The sequence below is a fragment of the Poromitra crassiceps genome, assembly GCF_964638095.1.
Source record: "Poromitra crassiceps genome assembly, chromosome: 3".
Lineage (NCBI taxonomy): Eukaryota > Metazoa > Chordata > Actinopteri > Beryciformes > Melamphaidae > Poromitra > Poromitra crassiceps.
Window position 1 is genome coordinate 48,300,539 of NC_139625.1, and position 25,333 is coordinate 48,325,871.

The window sequence follows — 25,333 nt, forward strand, 5'->3', positions numbered from 1 at the left end:
CTGCGGAAGTTCTGCTGGAGAGGCAGAATCTGCTCCGAGGCCGGCTGTTATTGTTTATTTTTGTTTTTTAAGTATGTGCACATCCATGGCGAATCTGACTTGCAGCTGGTGGGGGCGGAGTTTCTGCCTGACAGGACCAGGAGCATTTTCTCCATGAGGTAAACTGAGAGAGAAGGCAAAACACTGCCCATGTGCTTATAATACCGAGATTATATATGATACAAAGTGGGTTGATTACTAGGGCTGTGGCGATTCACTTATCTCCCGATTCGATACTATCACGATTCTTGGGTGCCGATTCGATTTATATTGCGATTCTTAAGTATTGCGATTCTACGATTATTGCGATTCGATATTACGATTTATTGCGATTTTTGTTTATTTTTTTCTTTTATTTTTTCAGTTTGTTTGCTTTTTTACACTAGATTAGAACATGGGAAAAGTTGAATCATACACTAGAGACTGTATATTATATATCATGAGTAGGGCTGGGCGATATAGTTAAAAACAGGGGCGGACTGGGATCATAATTCAGGCCGGGCATTAGATACCAAGCAGGCCAGGCCGATATGGGCCAACGCGCGTGAAATTTTGGCCGTTTGAAGCCAGATTTGGGCCGTTTGAAGTCCAATTTTACAATGAGATGCACCCACTTTAACCCTGAAGTGTAATTATTACTTCAGACTAACTAATAAAGTAATAAAACCACTAGTAAACCAGTAGGCGGCGCCTGGCCTGCTGTTCAGTGAGTGGCCTGACTGCAAGCACAAAACAAAAAAAAAAAAAAAAATTTTTTTTTTTTTTTTTTTTTTTTTAATTTCGATTCTGGAATAAAAGATCGATCCAAAAAATCGTGACATTAAAAATCGCGATACTTAGGTGAATCGATTTTTCCCCCCACCCCTATTGATTACCGGTAAAGCCATCCTTTAATACACTACCAGTAAACACTAACAGTGAACATAGACTTAGGCATAAAAATAAACATTCTGATTAATAGCGGATGGGTTGCGGCCCGGGTGAAATTATGTATCATTAATGAGGAACATTAATATTAATTACGTTATCTAGTCTATGAACGTATTTTAAGCTTAATTCTTCAAAAAATAGGAGACACAGGCAAGAAAAACGCAACAGCCTGGCTACAGCCTGACGAAGACCCAGTGAGGTTGAAACGCGTTGCGTTTTTCTTGCCCGTGTCTCCTATTTTTTGAAGTTGTACATTGTATTGTAAACCTGTGCAGGTTACCTGTGTACCAACACTTCTGCATTACATTTTTCTCTAAAAAGAAACCAAGAAGCTCCTTTTTCCACTGTTGATCACAATTTTGACTTCTGAGCTTGCTTGCTTCCACTTTCTCTGTTCCAAGCTTAATTCTTCATCAGGCACATGTTAGCCGCCTATTGTTAGATGGCAAGGACCCCCAAGGACGCAAGGCAGTAGTAAACAAATAGCCACGCGATGGGATGCCTTCTTTATATTATATCCTTATATGGTCAATGATGTCACCAGAACGTCAAACAGGAATCTCCACTGAAGACACATTGGAAGAGAAGACGCAACGCGCTATTATTATTTTCCCATTCAGGTCAATCCAGTCTTGATCTAAACGTAAAGCTATAGCGTTAGCTAGGGCTGGGTAAAAAAAAAATTGATTCTCAGATTTTGAATCGATTTTTATTTTAATCCTTTGATATCGATTCATATGTCCGTCCGTCCGCCGTCCGTCCATCCGTCCGTCCATCCGTCCGCGAACGCACCTCTGTCTCTCGTTCTTCCTGCAAGCGCAAAGCGATCTCATGCAACATGGCGGCGCCGGCAAAACTAAAGGCAGATATGTCTGGAACAATTTCGGATTCAAAGACAAAAACGAGCTTGACAAAAGCAAAGCGATTTGCAAGATCAGTTCAGCCGACCGGGTCCGTGTGTGAAGTGTTGCGTTGTGTTGATGAGACATCACCCAGCGAGCCAGTCTCCTGCTATCTGAAGTCGTCCGGACTGAAACAAAATCAACTGAAGGATTCATTAGAATTACCAGCCAACTCTCCACGTGCCCTAAAAACAACAGAGGCTATATCAAATTGTGACAGGACAATGCACATTAATGGACATGTTCAGAAATACAGAAGCCTCTATATACGAAAACATGTAAACAATGACGAATGGAGCCTCATCTCTTGTTTTGATATCGAGTAGTGACTGACTGCATTACTAAAGAAAGCACTGGTGGTGGTCAGTCACGCTGACTGGAGAGTCTGCACAACTTGCAGCACATAGCACAGTATTGTGTTGTTCAGGGTTGTAGTTTACACTGCAACACTTGTTAATTGTGGGCCAAATGGTCATGACAAAAATCAAATGAAAAGGTGTTCCATAAGTGGACAGTCATGTAATTCAGGTTACAGCTCAAAAAACATGTCTTAGTATCACTAACCAAATCGAGTTTGAAATTAATAGAATCGGGATTAATCGATTCGGAACCTTGTGAATTGGAATTGAATCGATTCTTGAAATTTGAACCGATACCCAGCCCTAGTGTTAGCCTAGTATGCTACATGGGCAAGTGCTGGACTGGATTATAATACAGCATGGAAGTTTATTTGGAGTCAACTGCTGCGATCGCACCGACGGCAGCAGAAACAGTAAGTTCATCTACCCAAATCGCTCATAGCGTTGTGAAATGTCGGGTGCACAGCGGGTGCGGATCTATAAATAGTACAAAATAATTTGCGCGGATTTATGGCGGGCAGATGGCTCATGCATACACGCTCATCCGCGCATCTCTACCCCTTATGTTCTTCAGATAGGGGGGATTTATAGATTTTTGGGGGAATTTATAGACTTTTGGGGGGCTTTTTTCAGCTGATACTATAACCAACAAATATCTGCTTCTCATGTCTGATAAGCGATAATTTCACATTTTTGTATTTAAAAAAGGAAGTTCTTAATCTGTAGTTTATGCACACCCGAGTCTAAATTACTATGGCTTTTGTCATTGTGTTTTATCTGCAGTCTAGGAGCCATAGGCTTTTGGTTCTATCAAAGCCTTTATTTTTTGTATTGAGTGATACACTTTAATAAATAACAAATTAGGCATTGAGGAGAGTTCTATCAGGGCTCCAGAGTGAGTGTATTTACATGCATTTTCCCACCTTAAAATCTGCCAGTGCGCGCTGGTGCATCTTGGAATTTGTAGCGTCTTTCTCTCTCTCTCACACCCTGCTCTTGTGCCATAGCGTGCGGCGCTGTCAATCTAAATCTCTCACATAGGAAGACAGGGGAAATACAAAAATAAAACATTTTCAATTGTTTCTGAGTGCTTTAGACTTGGGGGATGACGGGAGGTCCTGTCGAGCCCTGTTTAAGTGTGTATAGCCTCTTCTAAACATGAACTGTGCATTATAACCGTAGAATCAGGTCCGACTATCCGCTGCAGTTACCCTGCTAGACATGACTCAATAAAACGCTTAATCACTTTCTAAACATGGGGAGAAGCTCTGGTGCGGTTTGGAGCACAGTGCTGCTGTCTACTGCAGAGGACAAGTAGGCTACAGAATAGGCTACAATTCTCTGCTCTGGAGAGTGTGGGTGTCAAACTAGTCTCACGTAGTCAGACCCACCGTCGACGTCATCAAGCTTACAGCGACGGAGGTAGATATCATCTACGGCTGGCACTGGAAGACTAGTGTCAAACCAACCCCCCCTCCGTGTTGTCGTCCTCCATGCTGCTCTGCTGCACTCGCGAGTCACACTTTTAAGTGAAAAGGGGGAGGGGAGGAAAACTTTGGAAGCGTCTTTCAGACATAGAAATGCAAATGATGGAATGAATGCATGTAGCGCGATTCTAACGATCTGTCTGGAAAGGCAGATCATGGACCCATTCTAATTGTTAACGATCTAAGATCGTCATATCGCCCACCTCTACATTACGTTATATTTTTATGTAGGGCTGGCTCTACGACTGCTTATGGAGATGCAGGCAACTAGTCGGTTAAACGTTTAAACATCCGCTACCCTCGCTAGTCGGCACCAAAATCCTACTCGGTTAAACTAATAATTAAATTACAATAATGTGGGGTGGAACTGTTGCGTCTTTACCAGCCACTACAGTCCCCCTCATCTAATGCCCGGATGTAAAGTAAACAAACCAGGCCAGGCGCAGGTGTAGTCAAAGGAGCGATGGCATCTCATAAAACCAGCGCAGTTTGGCAGTATTTGATCTAGTAAATGAAAATATGGTTGTATTTAGGCTGTGTCAGATAAAACAAAACTGGCATATAACGTTAACCACTCGACCGACATTCAGCACAGGCAAGGAAGGACAGCAGGACCGATGCTATAGCATTGAACGCATTAGCCACACAAGCTAACACGTAGCCATAAAAGATAACATGGCAATGAATGACTGCGCAAGACGCTTCCACTCAACTTTGTTGAGGGCAAAGGCTTCTGAAAGTTAAATGGACTATATTTAGCCTGAATACACGGTGCTAGGGTGAGTTGTCGATGTTTTCTGATGTGCAATGTTCATAAACAGCGCAAGATGATTTGGATATTGACGATTATGACAAACGTAATTAACGGAGTGTGTATTGATGACGTATTCATCGTATAGCTACATGCACCGAACCGTGACGCCCATACCGTGACGTCACGGGACGAATACACGTACCGTGACACCCCTACTAATTAGCATTTTTTGCCCATTAAATCGGCCATAATGACATAAGCCAAAAATCCTGGCCCTGTCACGTCTACTCGGGACCTCTGCCGGTACCCGTGGCTAATAATATTAATAATGTGTAATATTTTATGAGTGATATGGTGATATGAAGAGGTCTCTGCCCCCCCAGGCACTCGGCATGCTGTTTTGGCACAAACACAGTGTGGAGAGGTCTCTGGCTGATCTGCCAAACTTCACTCCCTTCCCAGACGAGTGGACGGTGGAGGACAGAGTTCTGTTTGAACAGGCCTTCAGCTTCCATGGCAAGACCTTCCACCGCATCCAGCAGATGGTCTGTTTATACTCTATCTATCTATCTATCTATCTATCTATCTATCTATCTATCTATCTATCTATCTATCTATCTATCTACAGTATCTATAATTCAAAGCAATGTACTTCTATTGGGTTGACTGACTTTGTTGAGCCAGTCAGGTCAGTGATATACATTTGATATAATGGTATAAATTTGTATCCAATAGATTAGTTCTAAATAATTACATTATTATGAGAGTCATAAAGGTTTGTTGGATTGCATTTCCAAGGCTGATAGAAGATGGAAAAAGTGGGAAATATGTACAAGATGTATTTCAGAGTGACAGAAAACTGAACAGTGAACACATTGAATTCAACTGGATGTCTTTTCCTCCAGGTTACAGGGACGTGTTAAAATGAAGCACAGACATCTAGACCTCGGTTCCCTCAGTGTGAGCAGCTATAGCTCCAGAGGAGCATTGGAACAGCACATACACAATATGAATGAGACGTTGGACAGGGTTAGGGCTGGAACTAACCATTATTCTCATTGTCTGTTGATTATTTTCTCGATTATTGGATGTGTGTGTGCTGTCAGCCCAGCCCCTCCCCTCTGTCATCAGGCAGCTCCTTGTTGGCAGCCAGCTGCCTGTCTCTCACCTGAGAGAGAGAGAAAGCAGAGGAAAAGAGGATCTCTTTTCTCGTTCGGAAATCGCAAAAAAACACATAGGCATGTCTTACGGAGTTTGTGAGATAAAATGTGCAAGACAACTTTTATGTAGCAGCAATTATAAATAGAAAATCTATTTTCTTAATTTCTCCAGTACCAATGAGAGAACCGCTAACTAGGGTTGGCACGATGGACGATGGCATCGACCATCGTCACCTTGGTCACCATTTATATGACCAAGGTCATATAAATACAAGTAAAAGATTACAGTAGTAATAGGAGCATACTATATACAAACACAGGCTACAATAACAATATGAGAGAGAGAGAGAGATAGAAAAAAGAGAGAGAGGAAGAGAGAGAAAGAGGAGGAGGAGGGAGGGAGGGGGTGAAGGGGCAGGGAAGGGAGAAGAGGAGGGACTGGGGGTATGTGTGTGGTTGGGAGGAGGTCAACAGGTACAACAGTCAATTACGATCTGTTGCAGATTTTGCTTAAAAGCAGTGAGCGATGAGAGGACCGTGAGTTTGAGGGTGTTTTGTAGAGTGTTCCAGTCGTAAGCTGACGCAAAGCGGAAGGCCCTGCGGCCAAAGACGGTGCGGACTTTCGGAACGGAGAGTCGGATGAAGTCACTGGATCTAAGATTGTAGTCGGAACTGGAGAAGTGTAGAAGGGAGGAGAGGTAGAGAGGAGTTTTGCCAAGAATGGATTTGTAGATGAGCTGGAGCCAGTGAAGAAGCCGTCTGGTGTGAAGGGATGTCCAGTCGACCAGGTTGTAAAGGTCACAGTGATGAGTGGTGAATGGTGCGCCAGTGGCAAAACGGATGGCAGAATGATGAAGCGTGTCCAGTTTTTTGAGGGCGCTCTGGGATGCCATTCTGTAGATGGTGTCGCCGTAATCAAAGATGGGCAGGATGGTCATCTTGACAAGCGTGTGTTTGGCAGAACGGGTGAAAGAAGCTTTATTGCGGTACAAGAAGCTCAGGCGAGCTTTGACTTTAGACTGTAGGTGTTTTATGTGAGTATTGAAAGAGAGGGATGGGTCCAGCCAGAGGCCAAGGTATTTGTACGATGTGACAAATTCCAGCTCGGAGCCGTCGGCACAGGTGATCTTGGGGGCGCTGGTGGTATCGTGTTTTCTGTCGAAAAGAATACATTTCGTTTTCTTGGAATTAAGAAGCAGATGGAGGCTGTGAAATGACTGCTCAATATTGGTGAGACTGAGTTGAAGGGTGGATGCCGCAGAGTGGAGAGAAGGGCCCGTTGAATACAGGATGGTGTCGTCGGCATACAGGTGGATCAGTGAATTTCCAGCAGCCTTTGCTACATCATTGATGTAGATGGAGAACAGCAATGGGCCCAAGATGGAGCCTTGAGGCACCCCTTTAGAGATGGTAAGAGGGTCGGACAAGATGCTTTCTGACTTCACCTGCTGAGCACGGTTAGCAAGGTAACTGGCAAACCATTTGCATGATTTTGGTGAGAGGCCAATGCTGGAGAGCCTCTGTAAGAGGATGGAATGGTTGACTGAGTCGAAAGCTTTAGCTAAATCAACAAAGGCAGCGATGCAGACCTGCTTGGAGTCCAGGGATGTGATGATGTCATCCAGGACTTTTAGGGTAGCTGTGATGCACCCGTGCCCCGGCCGGAACCCGGACTGCAAGTTGATCAGGATGTTGTTTGAGGCCATGAAGTGGCTGAGCTGATTATGAACCAGCCTCTCCAAGACCTTGGCCAAGCAGGGCAAGATGGAGATAGGCTTATAGCAGTTGGGGTCAGAGCCAGAGCCACCTTTAAAGAGCGGGAAGACAAGTGCAGATTTCCTGTCAGAAGGAAAGAGAGACAGCTCAAGAGACAAGTTAAAAAGCCGCGTGATGGGGACGGCAATGATATGAGCAGCAGCTTTTAAAAACATGGGCTCGAGACCATCAGAGCCAGTTGACTTGTTTGAGTCCAGCTTGGTGAGCTCCTCTAAAACCTCCGAGGTCAAGATGGGTTTGAAGGAGAAGGCACCAGAGTTGGCACCAGAGCTGGGAGGAGAAAGAGGAGACTGCGACGAAACAGCAGAGCGGTGCGTGGCCATGAAGACATGGCCCGAGTTAACAAAATGATGATTGAAGAGCGAGGCCATGCGAGACTTATCAGTGACAACAGTGTCACCAAATGTCATCGCATTGGGAAGATGAGGAGAAGAGAGCTTGTTCTCCATAGATTTGACCGTCTTCCAAAACTTCTTGGCATCAGAGCCACAGGTTGAAAATTTGTCCAACAAGTGGCTGATTTTGGCTTTCCTCGTTCATCATGGTTAATTATCTGTTAGAATTAAAATTGTGCAGTTTTAATAATAAAAAAGGCCAAGTCCACTTACCGTGACGTGCGGGGGACGCGCGGGCGACATTAAACAAGCGCACCCAGTTCAGTTCAGAGAAGCCTCCCCTCCCCCTCCTCCGCTCTACTGCTTCTCTGAACTGGGTGCGCTTGTTTAATTTCACCGGGGCGTCCCCCACATGTGGGAAGTCGGTTGTGTTAGAAACTTCACGTTCTTTCGTGTTTTCAACCCAAAGTGAGTACAAGTCTTCAACTGTGAATTTAACTCACCTGTTTCCAAAGTGAAAGTTGGAGTCGCTCCATTAGATACAGCAGCTGCTGCTGCTGCTGTGTTTCTCTAGCCATTTCTCCTCAATTCTCTCATTAGGTTCAAAAGCCCACGCCAATCTAACGTTTATATCAGCCAGTAATTCAGTCAGTTTTCTGCCAGCTAGTTAAATTCAACACACACATGTTGTTGGTGAGGATCTGTAACGTTAACGTTATTTGTTTTGCGCCGTTCAAATTGCTGGTAGTGAAAGCCACTGCTTCACCGCTTCAGTGGCTCTGTGCTGTTTAACAGCACAGAGGCTACAAATAGTAGCCCATCCAAGCCCGCTGGTCTCATGTAGAGCTCATCTGTCCTGTTGTTAATGTGAACGCATTGCAGCAGCGTAGCCAAATGTCATTACAGCACCGCAGCGACTTAATAAATAATTAATTATTCCCCCCACCCCGTCTGTAGTCGTGTTTCCATTACCCTCAGAAATGCGCAAAATCTAAATATCGCAATAAAAATCGGGTAATGGAAACACGTAAATTTTGAAAAACCTCCCAAATATCACAAAACGTTTTTGCGCTCTCATGAGGTGGTTTTTCAGACGTGTCGATATAGCAGTTTATCGCAAAAGTGTAATAGAAACACATTTTCCGCATTTGCACATCATGTGACCCATCTTCTCCTTTGGAAAAGGAGCGGAAAATGAAAGGAAAATGAGGGAGAAAGGGTTCGATAAACCGTGGCAAAACCTCCGCAGCAAGTGGAAAACTTTGAAGCAACGCTACCTAGCAGAAAGACGAGTGTTGTGCAAAAGCGGAGCCGGGGAAAATAGATAATGTTTAATGGCAGAAATCGATCCATGGTGACAGGCTGCCTGTGTGCGCATTTGGCACAGCGGCGAGATGAGGGGATAATAATAATAATGATTGGATTCATATAGCGCCTTTCCAAGTGCTCAAAGCGCTTCACAGAATCATTATTCGTTCACACCATTCGTACCGGTGGTTCGAAGGCGTGGCAGCCACACATCGGCGCTCAACGGCCCCTCCGACCACCATCATTCATGTCTACATTCATACCAATCATACGAGGCAAGGAGGGTTAAGTGTCTTGCCCAAGGACACAACGACAGCAGCTGGGAGGGAGCGGGGATCGAACCGCCAACCCTTGCGTCATTGGCCGACCCGCTCTACCTCCTGAGCTAAAGCCGCCCCGAATGGATGAAAAGCACACACCGGTGCGGTGCTGCTGACTGAAGTGAATACAGTGAGTAACGCTACGTCCACACAGACACAGGGAACCTACGCCTTGCCTTGCCTCAACCCACGCCTACGCCTGCAGACCTTGAGCTGGGCATGAACCGATCACACCGCACGCCTTTGCACGCTGAACCTGGAGCCGAGTCACAACCGCCTCTCCTCTCTCCCGGCTGTATTTTTTCACATGTGGTCCCGAATTATCATGTGTAGGTAAAAATAAATCTGATAGCCTATATTTTATGTTCTATTGATGCTGGATATGTATAACCAGGTCTGACTATAGTCAGACTTTTTAGAGAGGTAATCTTGCAAGAATATGTGCTGGCACAACAACATTGTCCATCTTGCTTCTTCGGTCGCTATTCTCTCTCCTGAAGATTTGTTTGCCGACGAGGAGAAAGCCCCACGTGATAGCCACCCGTCAATCTCTCTCTCTCTCTCTCTGCTCAACACTGTTGTAGTAACTCCATTTTATTTTGAAATTCAGTTGACTTTGCCATTTCCCACGGATATTGTCGCGTTTTTCTTTCATGGCTTGACAGAAGAAGCCTGCCTGCACGCGCCTAGTCGGCTTGAAAATAGAACTCACGCCTAAACGATAAAATCGGCAAGGCGCAGGCGAGGCGTGGGTACACGCAGTGTTCACGCTCAGGCGGCCGGTGTACACAGCCTCGTTGACTAAAACGGACGCCTATTTAAAAGCGTGGGTAAAGGCAAGGCATAGGCAAGGCTTGGGTGGCCGGTGTGAACTAAGCCTAATAGGCTACATGTTTCAGGTGCAATGTTATAATTATAATACACGACATTCTGATTATTGCACCAAATCAGCCTTTTCCCCCTCCATCTCTAAATCGGACCAGTTTTATTTGCTTTTTTCCTCTGCCTGTCGTGCTCACTGCATTCACCGCAGCCAGCAACATGTTGCCACTCATTTTCTTTTGAATTGATAATCAGGCTCGTTTATATGCGTTGTAACTTCATGTTGTGATTTGCATTGACCATTGGTTGGATTTGAGCATGCAGGGGACGGGATATGGGGCAGATCCCCGTGCATAGTCACTGTGGCAGCTGCTGGTAACGGGTAATTGCGTTCAGGTGTGCGCGCCGTCAGACCAAACTCAACTTCAATGGAAACGCCTGCAAGTCGCAATTGTACTTTGTCGAAGTTGTAGAAATATCGCAATTATTTTGCGAAAAACTGTAATGGAAACACAGCTAATGACGGTGCCATCATCCATCACGATGTTTCACTGTGGAACCATCACAATGGCTATTTGGTTGACATCGCACAACCCTACCGCTAACGTGAAAGTTTATTGATCCGCCGGTATTTACAAATTAGGCTCCGGGGCCCGTTTGGTACCGGGTCTCGGTACCCATCCCTACCAATAACCTTGCGAGGCAGCTGGATTTGCGTGAGAACATGGATCACAATCACATGACAAATCCATCTTGCCATGCTCCAATCTATTGGTTTGAATCTGAACCACCAGTGGTTCACAGTTTTCACACTAATCAGCATCTTATGAGGCAGCTACGGGCGGGCTTTGGTGTGACGCCAACAAGAAGCAAACCTATGATAGACAGATGGTTCATCCAATCACCCGCCAGGTATTTTTTGAAAGTGCCTGCCCAATTTAAATGATTTCCCAAGCGAGTTCCCAGATGGTTATGTGAAAACAAACCATCTGGTAGCATCAGGTTAGTTTCCCAAAGCCCAAGATGATGTCCTCAAACCAAAGATATTCAGTTTAAACTTTACTGTCATAGAGGAGTAAATAAACCAGAAAATATTCACATTTAAGTAGCTGGAATCAGAGAATTTCTTTATTTATTTTATTTTCAATTACTCAAACCGCTAATCAAAATAGTTGCAGATTAATTTAATAGTTGACAACTACTAAGCAGTTAATCGATTAATCGTTGCAGTTGTAGGATAGAGATTTTTTTTTAAGCTAATTTAGAGGAAATTGAAAGGGAAATCAGGGTTTCGAGGGGTTACGTAAAAGCTCAGTGCATTTCTGTTCCTTTAGATTTTGTATTTAAGTGCAAAGAAATTAATAGAAACCATTAAAATCATTCTGTGTGTGTGTGTGTGTGTGTGTGTGTGTGTGTGTGTGTGTGTGTGTGTGTGTGTGTGTGTGTGTGTGTGTGTGTGTGTGTGTGTGTGTGTGTGTGTAGTTACCAGATAAGTCCATGTCCAGTCTGGTTCGGTTTTATTACTCGTGGAAGAAAAGTCGCAGTAAAACCAGTCTGATGGACCGACATGCCCGCAAGCACAAGAGAGAGCGAGGCGACAGGTAAGCAGAACACCACAGGTTTAGTCCCACTGCACACATCACATCACTACACACATCACCATCAAAACACTGTCAGAACCATACACTGTATACAAATATGGATGTAGCCATGGTAACATCACCCATTGGTTTGTGGACTGTTTTGAAGCTTCCAATTTGACATTTTGACCGTCGCCATCTTGTTTTTTGTTTGTTTGTTTGTTTTTCCAGACAGAGCTGCAGCGCCGCCTGCTATAAAGTACCGCAGGGATGACGTATTTTTGTAGGCTTTATCCAGAAATCGCCGCCATTTGGTTCGTCAGTGGAAAAGTCTATGGGGTTTTAGAATGGGGATTTAACTTAAAGGCCGGCTTTACCGTGGGGAATATGAATATATATTAATTCTTAAAAAATCTTAAATTTCGAATCCGTTGAAATTTTTGAAATTGCTTGTTCACAGCCAGAGAAAAAAATAAATTAAAAAGAAAAAAAAAGGGCCAGGTGACGCGTTTCGACCTTATTTTATGCATTTCAGCAAAAAACCCATGTAAAATCCCATAGACTTTTCCTCTCACGAACCCGGAAGTATACTTCCGGACTCATTCCTGCGGCTCTCTATTGGTCCGTGATCAGCAAGATGTGTGATCACTCGACAGGCGACCTGTCAATCATGCCCAAAACATAGTCTGCTTTATCGTCTATTTGACTCTAAATGGGAGCATAATTTACTAATTGAACGACATGCTGTATTGAAGAAGACTTGAAACTAGATTGAGACTATAAACTCACTGGGAAAGTGTTTACTGAGGTGATAAATCAAGTGAGAAATAGGATAATTTTCCCATTGACTTCTATTCACCTTATTCATCACGCCCACTTTTTCTCTCTTCCGCGTTAGACGCAATTGTATTTGTTCTTCCGGTTCAGTGCTAGTTGGCGGCCAATTTCAAAACAAAACGTCACTATGAATGAAGTTTGGCAACATTCAAAAGCTACACTGCTGCCAACTTCAGTTACATGTTCATAGCGTTACTGCTGCGAGGAGCACCCGGCTGTACCCGATCGGCATTTAACGTTAGTTACAAAAGCACGTCGACAGTATTTTCTCACTGCCATTACAGTAGGGGTTGACAGATACTAGCTAATCTGACTGGTCACACAGCCAGCGCTCGTCCTCGCTGCTCGTTAAATATTTCCAAATAGGCGTTATTCAGATAAACTGGTCACATATTTGGAATGTTACGTTCTCATCCGAAGAAATATAAAAACTTTAAAACAGTTTGTTTTTTTGCTTGAAAACAGCTTTTTGGCAAGTCTAAAAATGATTAAGGTAGGTGAAATCTACTTCCGTGTCTAAAACGGAAAGACGATTACAAAATGATGTCATGCAGAAGCGTCCTTATATGGACAAATAATAAGGTGAATACAATTAAATTTCTTTTTGCAACCATACCGATGAGTTACCGTAAATTCCGGACTATAAGACGCACCGGTCTATAAGCCGCAGCACCAAAATTGACTATTTTTTTCTTCTATAAGCCGCACCGGACTATAAGCCGCGGGTGTTTTGATGTTTAATTACCATATGAAAGGGTTCGTGCACAGAGAGGAATGTCGGGAAAGAGATCGCTGTTTGGGGAAGCTCCCATTTATTCAACAAAACAAGCATTACGGTAGGGTAGGCTATAGGCTATAAGAAGCTCCCATTTATTAACATTTCAACAAAATAAATACCGTAGCTATAAAAAATAAAACAATAATAATAATAATAAAACAATCCTCAAAAGGATAAAGTGCTGTAAAAACAATCAAACAATTCTCAAAAGGTTAAGGTGCAGTAAATAACTGGAAAACAAAAAACAATCCTCAAAAGGATAAGGTGCTGCCAACAAAACCAGGTACCGTAATCCTTCTCTTCATCTTTTAGGTGAAGGTGCAGCAAACGGCTGTAAACAGAGTCAAAGTAAAGTCACTAATCCTCGTCTTCCTCGTCTTCCTCTTCTTCCTCCGTACTGAAACCAGCAAAGTCCTCAACTTCAGTGTCGGAAACGAACAGGTTCAGGGTGGCTTCGTCAACCACTCCTCTCTCTCCTTCGTTGTCGCTCTCAAAACCAACGAACTCCTCTTCGTCACTGTCGGAATCGAACAGCCTCTGAAGGCCCTCAGCTGTGGCGGCGTCCTCCTCTTCGTCACGCAGCAGTCCAGCCTTTCGGAACCCGTTGGTGATCGTGGATGTCTTAACACTCCTCCACGCTGTCAGGACCCACTGGCAAACTTGTGCGAAGGTTGCTTTCCTCATGCGCCCTGTTTTTGTGAATGACTTGTCACCGCTCGTCATCCACGTCTCCCACTCAATGCGCAGCGCCACTTTAAATGCGCGATTGACACTGATGTCGAGTGGCTGGAGATGTTTGGTCGTGCCCCCAGGTATCACAGCTGGAATGCTGTTTGTGGTCTTGATGGCTGCTTTGACCGAATCGGTGATATGAGCCCTCATGCTGTCCAGGACGAGCAACGCTTTCTTTTGGTGAAAGAATCCTCCAGGGCGCTGGACGTAGCACTGAGACAACCACTCCTTCATGACACTTTCCATCATCCACCCTTTCTTGTTGACTCTGACGCAGATACCACTGGGCATTTTCTCTTTCGGCATCGTAATCCGCTTGAAAATCACCATTGGCGGCAGCTTTGCTCCAGATGCTGTGCAGCCTAGAACACACGTGAAATTGGTTCTCTCGTGACCTGTGGTTCTCAACGTGATCGACGATTCACCTTTCTTGTTCACAGTGCGAGTGAGTGGCAGGTCGAACGTCAAGGGCACTTCATCCATGTTTATGATCTGCTCCGGTTCGATGGAATAATCCTTGATCTTCCTTTGTGTGTATTCGCCGAAGTTTGCGATTTTCTCCTGGTAGTCGGGAGGGAGTTGTTGGCACACAGTCGTCCGCGCCCTGACAGACAGTCCCTTTCGTCTCATGAAACGAAAGCACCAAGATGGCCCACCTCTGAAATGTTCAATTTTCATCTCGGTGGCTACTGTTTTTGCCTTCAGTCGGATCTGCACCGTGGAAACGCCTCGGCCGTCTGCTCGCTGGGTCAACACCCAGTCCTCAAGGGAATCTTCAAGCTCCGGCCATCTGCTTTTGTGGCCTCTGAAGGACTTTTTTGTTTTCTTACACTGAGACAGTTCCTCCTGCTGCTTTTTCCAACGTCTCACCATCGATTCATTGATGCCCAGAGTACGCGCGGCTGCTCTATTTCCCTCTTTTAGTGCGAGTTCGACTGCTTTCAGCTTGAATGCTGCGTCGTGTGAATTTCTGCGTACCTTCCCCATGGTAAGTGAGAGAGAGACTGCTCGTCTTGTTGTGATTCCGGGCTGATGAACTTTGCTTACCGTAATTACCATATGTAAGGGTTCACGCACAGAGGGGATTGTTGGCTGTTTGAGGAAGCTCCCATTTACCGTGTTACCGTAACATTTCAACAAAACAACATAACACAACACCTTTGTTTATTTCGACAGTGCACACAGTGTCCGCGGTGTGGTGAAAAGAGGGCAACAGAGGAAATTAAAACAGAAGTGGATTTATAGGTAGAAAGAGTGCTAAAAAAGAGAGATTTTATTTGTATTTGAAATTTTTTTTCTGAAAAAATCCATAGATAAGACGCACCGTTATATAAGCCGCAGGGGCCAAAAAACGGGAAAAAAGCCGCGGCTTATAGTCCGGAATTTACGGTATATAAAATCCAACCCCTGTACAGTTGTTGTGGGGAAATAATTAGCTACAGAGACCAAAATCGCTTTTTTTTTGTACCAGGCTGTAAACATGTTTATTTCTCCTCTAAAGTTGGATCTTTGGGTCTATGGCAGTGTTTCTCAAACAGTGGTCCGTTGGGCGCCCCCTAGTGGTCTGTGAGTAGATTAGGGCTGTCCCAAACGATTATTTTCTTATCGATTCGACTAACGATTATTTTTTCGATTAGTCTGTTTGCATCAGTGTGGGGGTAAGGAAATAAATAATACAAACGATTTACAGACTAACAGTCACAGACTGTAACAATGGTCTGTAACGTTAGTTTTGATCTCATCTTACATGGCCGTGAACCCAAACAGAAGAATGTAAAAAGCCGAATAGCACTAAATGATGCACACAGTAAATTAACGTGAGCAGCAACAGACTAACAATGGTCTGTAACGTTAGTTTAATCAATTTTCTACATGTTAGCCGTGAAAGCAAACGGAAATATGTACGTTAACGTTAAACGGCCGAATAACACCGTTAAATGGTGTAATGTTATGTTCGCTGCGGTGCAGAAATGACTACTTTTTCCGGCCATCGCTGCCATCTTTTTTGTTTTGTGACGTGTCGACGCACGTAGCGTGCGTCGACGTAATTACGTAGTCGACGTCATCGATTACGTCGACTCGCTGGGATAGCCCTAGAGTAGATTGATCTTTTTTACCTTTTTTTTTACCTCCCACTATCCAATCAGAGAAATTTTAAGTTTTCTGGGAAACGGAAGGTCAGATTGCGATGTCAATTTAGGACTATATGTATATGTTTTTTCACCCCGAATCCAACGCCACCACCCCCGAGTCTCTCCGAGTTACGGTTGCGGAGATAGGTCCACTCTGCATGCAGGGCTACAGGAGAGAGACAGAGTAGGCTACAGCGGGGGTTTGGGAGTTCCAAGTTACTGACCAAACACTATTTCAGGGATTGCTGTCAGAATATAGAGCCATTTAACACTTTTGAACACAAAAACATCACTGAATGCAACTTTAAGATGGCAAAAGATAGCCTATTTGACTTTGGCAACATTGTGCATTTGTTGAACTTGAAAAAACTTTCTTTGAACTTTGAATATATTTGAACTGAAAAGGAGAATTAAATGTATAAAAAAAAGGTAAATGGACTAAAATAAATTGTATATATTTTTTATATCTGTTATCTTATTATTATTTAAATGTTTTTATTTGTTTTTCACAGCACTCAGTCCTCCAAATTAACAGACAGAACAGGACAAAAACAAAAACAAAACCCACAACAATACCAACACTACTCAATAAATCAAAACCAATATCAATTAAATTAAACCGGTCAGGACAAGAACACAAATACATACACAGATACAATTGACGAATAAACAAAACACAAAATGTAGGATAGGATGGGGGGGGAGCAGCTACGCTTCTGTAACCTGTGGGAACTCCGTCTCGAAGTAGGACAGAAACGGTTGCCAGATCTTAAGGTACTTCTGGGTGGAACCTCGGGCAGTGTGTTTAAGCTGTTCTAGTTTGAGATGGGACATTACCTCTTCTACCCAGCGCTTGTGGGATGGTGCCCTAACCTTCTTCCAGCTGAAGAGTATTAGACGTCTAGCCAGTAATGTAGAGAATGCTATAGCTTCAGCTTGGTGAGTTGGAATTGATGTCTCCTGTGGGACTACACCAAACAGAGCGGCCAATGGATTGGGATCAATGACTCTGTCGCACATAAACGAAAATGTGTTAAATACACCTGTCCAGAGTGCGGTCAGTTTGGGGCACAGCCAGAACATGTGACTGAGGGTAGCTGGGTCTCGACTGCACCTAATACAGTTTGGGTCTAAACCAGGATATAACTTGGCCAGCTTGCTCGCCGATAGGTGAAGCCTATGTAGAACTTTAAACTGTACCAACCCGTGCTTAATACATATTGATGATGAGTGCACCAGTGAGACCGCCTCTTGCCAATCTGTTTCCGACAACTCAATTCCCAACTCTTCTTTCCATTTCTCTGCCAGGTGTGTGAGTGATGGGGAGGCGACGCTCTGGATAATATCATACAGTCTAGACACCACGCCCTTGCTAGCTGGATCCCCACTCAAACAGTCATCTATCCACGTGCTCTGTGGAGTTGTTAGAGAAAAGTGTTTTTGTACATAGCTACGTATCTGTAAATACCTAAAAAAATTTGCATGGGGAATATCAAAATCCTTCCTCAACTGATCAAACGAAATAAAATGCCCTTCCTTAACTCATTGAGTGCCAATGACGACAATCGTCGTCAATTCGAATACTAACGTAGAGTGCCAATGACGACGATTGTCGTCAATTGCGTTTTTTGACGGTGGGACGTGGATCAAAGCCTATAACATCTCCTGTAAAACCTATTTTACCGACCCATTAGGTGGCGACAGTGCTCTCCAGATTAGAGAAAGTTGAGTAAAAAACAGAGAAGTCGTTATGGAAACGGAAACGGCATCGGTATGCATCGATATGCATGAAGCATAACGTTAGCTGTGCCTGTGAACAGCAGTCAATCTGCTGCCACAATTGAGCCCCTCCGTCTCCGCTGCGATAGCCCCTCCATATGATTTAGTTGCCGACACCAGCGTCTTTCTGAAAAGTTACATTATTCTCAGCTGGGAGCCGGCGACACGCTGTGAAAAAGCGGGGTGCAGCGCACTTTTCAGTGCAGAGCAAACGTAGAGCAAATGCAGCAGAGCCACCAGAGACACTCCCACGGAGGAGGAGGAGGGGGGTGGGGCACGCAGGGCAGCATACAACCATTGACAGTAAACACAGACCCAGACAGCAGGCTCGATGGACAGAGACAGGCAAACAAGCTAGAATATCTGATGCCCACCAGCAGTAAATCAAGACCAGCAAGAAGGTGTAGGGTCTGCGCACGCAGGGGCCAGCGCTGCTGGTTGCAGCTAAAAAATATTTTTTGGCCAAACAAAATTCCTTTGTTTTCACTGTTTTATTGAAGGAAATTATTTTTGAGGTGTCATTACATCAGAAAATATTAGCTTCAGAGTCAGTAGACTCAGCCCTCAGTCTTAATCCGTTTCACTCCTGTAAGACTGAGAATATTACTATTTAAATCTTTGCATAACGTTAGGTGGCGCTGTTGGAAGCCTTGCATCGGAGAACCAATCATGAGTGTTGTGGGCGGGCCTGCTTTCTGGGGGCAGTGACGCTCATGCAGAACCGGTGTCTCGCAAAACATCGCCGCGTTTGCGGAGAAACATATTAATCACTTAGAAACAAACATAACCTGTTAATAGGACGTGTTTCATCCGGCCCCGGCGGCTAGAGGTCTTTCCCCCAGCGATAAGCCAGACTCCCGAGGCTGTTACAGAGCCTGCTGATGACTCACAGTAGCAAGCGGACCACTTCCGGGTAGGAAACATTATTGTAAAATAAACAACAGGTATAAACTCTCTTTGCAGCACATCGGTGTCTTGCTCTATATTGGAACTATGAAACATTGCATTGCCGCTACCAAATAAAATTCTAATAATAAATGTAGGCGTGTCTGCTGCCGGCCGTTCTCGCCGGGCTCGGACAGACAGTTTCTGACAGTGAAATTCCCAGACGTTTGGTGGCGCAGCTCACCAAACGTCTGGGAGCCGAGACTACAGAGTCAGTGATGTGCTTGAAATGCTTCATTTCACAAAAGGCTCATTATCTCAGCTTCTAAATTGAAATGTGTGTTTTTGCTGAAATCCACCTATCTTCTCCGGCTGATAACTAAAGAACGGAAAATGATATCAATAAACTTTTTTTTGCAGATGATAGAAGAGAGTCTCATCGTTCTTTGGGCGTGTTAGGTGTTTACATAGTAATATCACACAATATTCTGTGGGCCTCGAGAAATCACTGAAAACGCTCTGAAACTCTGGCACTGGGAGCGTCCGTTCTCCAAAAGTGGCTGGCACTCAATGAGTTAAAGAGGTCTTTCACACACTTGATCCCTCTCCTATGCCATAATTGAAACGACGGGTCTGTAAGAGATGGGGTAAAGTTAACATTTGCCAGAATAGGGGAAGAAGTAAAAGCTTCTTTATGTTTGAAATGTATTCTAAACTGGGACCATATCTTTAGAGAGCCGTGAATAATGGGGTTGTTTGTCCAATGGCGTTTACTTAATGGTAGAGGGGCACAGATCAAAGAGCGAAGTGACACTGGATTGCTTGAACGCTGTTCCATAAGAGACCACACTGGAGATTCATCCTCTGACAAGTCTGAGACCCAAAACAACATCTTATGGATGTTGGCCGCCCAATAGTAGTATAAATAATTTGGGGAGGACAGACCCCCCTCCTTCTTTCGTCTTTCCAGATATTCTTTCCATATTCGAGGTAATTTTTTATTCCAAATGAAAGTAGACGTGCACCTATCTAGTTCTTTAAAAAAGTATTTGGGAATGAAAACTGGGACTGCTTGAAAAAGAAATAAGAATCTGGGCATGATTGTTATTTTTACAGAATTGATCCTACCAGCGAGTGATAAGGGGAGTGTTGACCATCTCTCCATGTCTAGTTTAGCCTTATTAAATGCTAGTTTGAGGTTTTTGCTAAACAGATCCCTGTACTTGGAAGTGACACAGACACCCAGGTTATATCTGTTATCTTGTTTTCATAATTGTGGGAAGCCAGAAATTTGATTAATTGTACAGCCTTAATCCTATTTGTCATTTAATTAGCCTGTAATTTGTCATTTACAGTTGAAGTAGTAGGCCTATTGTTTTTGGGGATGTTTTGGGAGTTAGGTGGTCCCTGAGTTTTTTTTTTATTGGGTAAGTGGTCCTTCGTCTGAAAAAGTTTGAGAAACACTGGTCTATGGGGATGGACTCGCTTTTGGAGCCAGCCTCAAGTAGCCATTCAGGGAACAGCAGTTTCTAACGACGTGAGTCGCCTGATAATCCCGCAGTCTTCTTCCGTTAAAACTGCATGGTTTGTGAATGGAGTGGTTATATATATATATATATATATTTTTTTGGAGTGGTTATAGATTCACTTCATCTGTTTCCACTGCATTTATCGCATTTACCTTTTATCGATACACCCACGTCTACACCTCCCTCATGCTCAGGTTTTTTAATGCGCAAATTGAAAATGTGCGTAAGGGGACATTCACACCAAAAGCGTTTTTCTCAGTCAGAACGCTATGAAAATCATGTTGAGAGCGCTTCCATTGTGCACAAAACAGCGCACGGAGCGTTTTCTTTGGCTTCGTTTTATTTTCCCCTGCAGTCGCGCGTGCTAGAGTTGAGCACACAACGACCACACGGACGGTAGCCAGCTAGTTTTGTCTGTTTGATGTTGTTCACTGTCAACATGAAAGCCAGATTATTGCCAATTCTGGCAGCAGCGGAGGTTGAGGATACCTCAGGGGGAGAAATGGTAGGAGGAGTGGAAAAGACGAGCAGGGCGCTTTTCCTCTAATGTTCAACTTTTTTCAGCTTTAAAACGCCCACAGCGCTCCCCCAAAAACGGTGCGTTCATTAAAAGAGGAGCACGTTTAGCGCGTCCTTACATAGAGAATTAATTGCAGAAAGACGAACATGCAAACTCCACACAGAAAGGCCCTTTTGACGACCCAAGGACATGCGGACGGGCACGCACTCCTTCAGCGCCCACAGCTTCCCAGGTGGGAATTAGGGATGCACACAATTAATCGAAACTCGATTAATTGCTTGTTAAGCATTTACTCGAGCAAAGAAAAAATACTAGATCAAAACAAAACATAAAAGCAACGCATTAAATGGTGTTTTCAAATCATTTTTCAATGATCCTCCAGAGGGCGCAATGATATCACTGTAACAGACTGTGTTCAGCGTGTATGCGAGGCTCTGTGTTTGTCCCCTTGAGAGTTGCCGTACAATAGGAAGTGAGGGACTTTGTTGTTATGTTGACCACAGAGCTGGTGTGTGCTAACGCTAGGAGCTAACTGAGAATGAATGTGGAAACGTGTTATAACGTTACAGCCTGACTCTCGTTTATTGTTTTAACAAAGTGTAAGTAATAGGCGGACCCGGACACTCGGCTACATCACTATAGCCCTTTTCAGACAAGTCATAAATGCTGTTCAAGTAGAACAGTGTTCATTCGGATAAATTGGCTCGCCTGGAGTAACCTCGCGTCACAATCTGCGTGGGTAAGTGAGCCCCTGCGGCCGTGACGGGGATTCTGGGCAAATGTTGACATGTCTAAAAAGTTATGCCTCGTATGTGTTTCATAGCGTAGGCTATGCTATGCAATTCTGTGAGAAATATACAATACGTTGCTGCTGCATAAATAAACGTTTTATTGAGGAAAAAACGCATTTGGTATGGTTTGGATTTATTTTAATTTTTATTACAATTAATCGATTGATTGATTGTTAACGTTAGCAATGATCGACTTTGGAATTTGCAGAAAATGTGCATCCCTAGTTGGAATTGAAACCAGGACCTTCTAGCTGTGAGGCGACAGCGCTTACCACTGCACCACCATGTCCCCTCTTGTGGCACATTGCTGCCTCTCACTGGTTGGACATATTACTGTTTCTGCTTGCTTGGTAACTAACACTAGTGCAATCCTGGGGGAACTGTTTTTGTTGGCAGAGGCGAATAATAGACAGAAATCATCAGTTGTCACAAATTACTTGACAAAAATGCTATTATTACTTGATGAATAGCTTTGTTTATGCTGTACAACTGTTGTATAAAAGCAATATCACACTCGAGGTCGTGCTGTTGTTGTCTAATATCACGGCTGTGATTATCTTCGGCACTCGGCCTGCGGCCTCGTGCCTACGACCGAATCACAGCCATGGCGATATTAGCCAACAACAACACTCCCTCTCATGTGATATTGCTTAATTGAGCTGCAGACAAAATGAAAGCTAAAACACTGTGTGTGTGTGTGTGTGTGTGTGTGTGTAGTGAGGACGAAGTGGAGGACAGTAATGGACACCCGCCCAGCGATTCTGAGTACGGACCGGCCGAGAAGAAGGACGACAAGAAGGAGGTGAACTGCTTTACTGACTGACCAGTCCCTCCAGGATTTTGCTGAGTTTTTTTGTGATTGTTGCGGTCAAAATGCTTGATTTTGCAACGCCTTTTCTGAAAAATCGCAAGTTGAAGGGAAAATATTTAAATTTTCTTTTTCTAACTATACCTAATGGCAACGTTTCTCAAGAATTGAAATGGAATTTGCGACATTTTATGTGATGTTTTTGTTTTTGTATGAACTGACAAAAAATTGCAAATTGAGGAACCTGTTTAGCCATTTTTGCGGAGATATCGCAGGAATTTTGAAAAATTGCAAGCCCCCACAAATATTGCGGAGATTGGTTGAATTAGCATTATTGCAATTGCAAAATTGCAATTTCCTGGAGGGACTGACTGACTGCTTTACTAACTTTTTACTGAATGTTTACTGTGTGACTGTTATGGTTTGTTCAGGTGGTATCTGGATCAGAGAGGTCAGAGGTAAAACCAGCTGCTGTGCAGAAGGTAACATCTAATCTGCATTACTATAACTCTATATCTATAATAGATCTGCAAATCTTAGTGGTGTGTGTTGCAGTCCCCCCACTAGGCAGCGTGAGGGTTAGGGTTAACTGGTTAAGCGTGTGCGTGTGTGTGCAGCCCCCCCCGGCTCCCTGCAGTAAGGCGGCCCAACGGCTGAAGAAGCGTCCTCCTAAAGGCATGTACCTGAGCCAGGGAGACGTGGCTGCCGTGTCCTGCAGCGCCCCCTCTGCCCAGGGAGCCATACGACAGCTGGACAGCCAGCTGGTGGCCATCAAGAGACAGGTGAGAGAGAGAGAGGTTACTGTGTCTGTGTCTCAGTTCAAGACACGCTCTACAAAGGCTTGTCCTTCGTAGACCATGAAGGCCAGAACCGAGCATTGGTAATTGAGACGGTCTGGTCTACGTCCTGTCCTATAATACCATTTGTACCTCAAGAGGCGATAGTGAGTCACTGTAGACTCAGCTTTTTGTGTGCGTGCGTGTGTGTCTGTCAGCAGACCTCCTAACATGATGTCTCATGTCAGATCCAGACCATCAAGCAGACCAACAGCGCTCTGAAGGAGAAGCTGAGCTCCGGAGTGGAGGAGTTCCGACAACCAGAGGTAGCCATTGCAACACAGGACCACACAGCGGTTACCATAGCAACATAGCGCCACACAGCTGTTACCATAGCAACAGCACCACACAGTAGCTATAATGGCAACACTGAACAAAGCAATTACCATGGCAGCTCAACTCAGACTCAGACTGAATTACTGATTACTGTACGTTATTCTCTGTGTGAGGAAGCTGCTGGCTGTACTAGGGCTGAACGATTTGGGTAAAAAAATCTAATTGCGATTTTTCTGACCGATATTGCGATTTCGATTTAATTTCATTTTTTTTTTCAAAGTTTCAGTGCAATATTAACTGTAATAAATGTAAAACACAATGGAGCATTTGCCTACCACATTCAAACATCACAATCAACAAACTGCTCTATATTATAATGCAAGGATGAGAACTTGGATAAGAATTCCTTCCAGCAACATTTATTTGCTTTAAACAACAGCTGCAATTCTCTCTGTGTCTCAGTCTGAGACACAACTCAAGTCTTAAGTCTTTAACAATAAAAACAAAACAAAAAGCACCAGCATCGCCGCAGCTCTTGAAGTAACTGCCCAAGGATCGCTTGGCCTTTTTTGCAGCCGATGGCCTGGCTCCTTCCTGTGCTGCACTTTGAGGCACAGCAGCAGCATCTGGGGGTGATGGCAGCCCTCTTCTCCTGCAAAACACAGACACAACACAGACACAACTGTTAAGTTTCACATTAATGCAATTCACAGCACACACATTCATTCACACATCAAATACGGGGCACAGGGCAGGCTATATACACAAGCAGTGTTTCAGTGAAGCCCTATTTTGCAAGGAAAGGAAGGGGAGAGAGGGGGAGGATGAGGAGAAAGGAGAGGAGTGGGAGAGGAGAGAATTAATGCAGGTTACCTTGAGTGCCACGCACCTGCACTTGTTCCATCTCTCTCTTCACCCGGGCCTTGATTTGTGGGACATTCTCTGCACTTATGTAGCTTGTTCGCAACTTTTCTGAAAAGCAAAATAATTAACCAAATTATTCTATAAGTACTACATAGCTGTATTGCATTTTTAAGATTGGAACTAATTATACTAATAATGATGATGTAGGAGGGAGAGAAAGTAGGGAGGAGAGATGGGGAGGGAGACAGCAGAACGCTGGGAGAGAGGACATTAGCTACTACAGAATCATTCCATTTCCCAGACTGACAATATATTGGCTATATAATATATTGGGGGAGGTGAACAGGGGCATTTAGACATTACTGTAGGCTTACCAAGCTAACGTTACAATACAAGTACTGCATTCAGGCAGAGTCAGACTGAGAATGTAGGAAGATAACCAGAACATGTAACGTGAGCTAGCCAGTTAGGGCTAGCAAGCTAACTTTACTAGCTAAATTAGCTATGTCCTTAGGGAGAGAGCTAGCGTTAGTAAAGTTAACTTGCTAGCCCCAGCTGCTAGGCTAAATAACGTACCGATGGCAAGGTGTAGTCTGTGATCCATCTGTCCATCTGTTGATTTCCATAGCTTTTATGACGTTTGAAGCGTTGTCGGTGGTTATGCACCGCGCTTGCATAACACTGTCTTTTGGTCACTAACCGATACTCTAAATCCAAAGTAGTTCCAGCCTTTCTTCGGTGCTAAATCATCCGGCGGCCGCTTCTTGTTCTTGTTCGGCTGAAGCCATTACACT

The 25,333-nt window shown here is 44.1% G+C and overlaps 1 protein-coding gene across 2 annotated transcripts in view; it reads left to right on the forward strand.

Moving 5' to 3' along the window:
* rcor1 (REST corepressor 1) overlaps positions 1 to 25,333 on the forward strand; it is a 45,253-nt gene that overhangs the window by 13,983 nt on the left and 5,937 nt on the right. The window contains exons 5-10 of one of the 2 annotated variants that reach the window (XM_083632502.1): positions 4,855 to 5,016; positions 11,675 to 11,793; positions 22,473 to 22,557; positions 22,995 to 23,045; positions 23,181 to 23,345; positions 23,588 to 23,665. In XM_083632502.1, coding sequence (XP_083488628.1) covers positions 4,855 to 5,016; positions 11,675 to 11,793; positions 22,473 to 22,557; positions 22,995 to 23,045; positions 23,181 to 23,345; positions 23,588 to 23,665 — 660 coding nt within the window. The remainder of the gene's footprint in view (positions 1 to 4,854; positions 5,017 to 11,674; positions 11,794 to 22,472; positions 22,558 to 22,994; positions 23,046 to 23,180; positions 23,346 to 23,587; positions 23,666 to 25,333) is intronic. The other variant, XM_083632503.1, reaches the window with a different exon arrangement.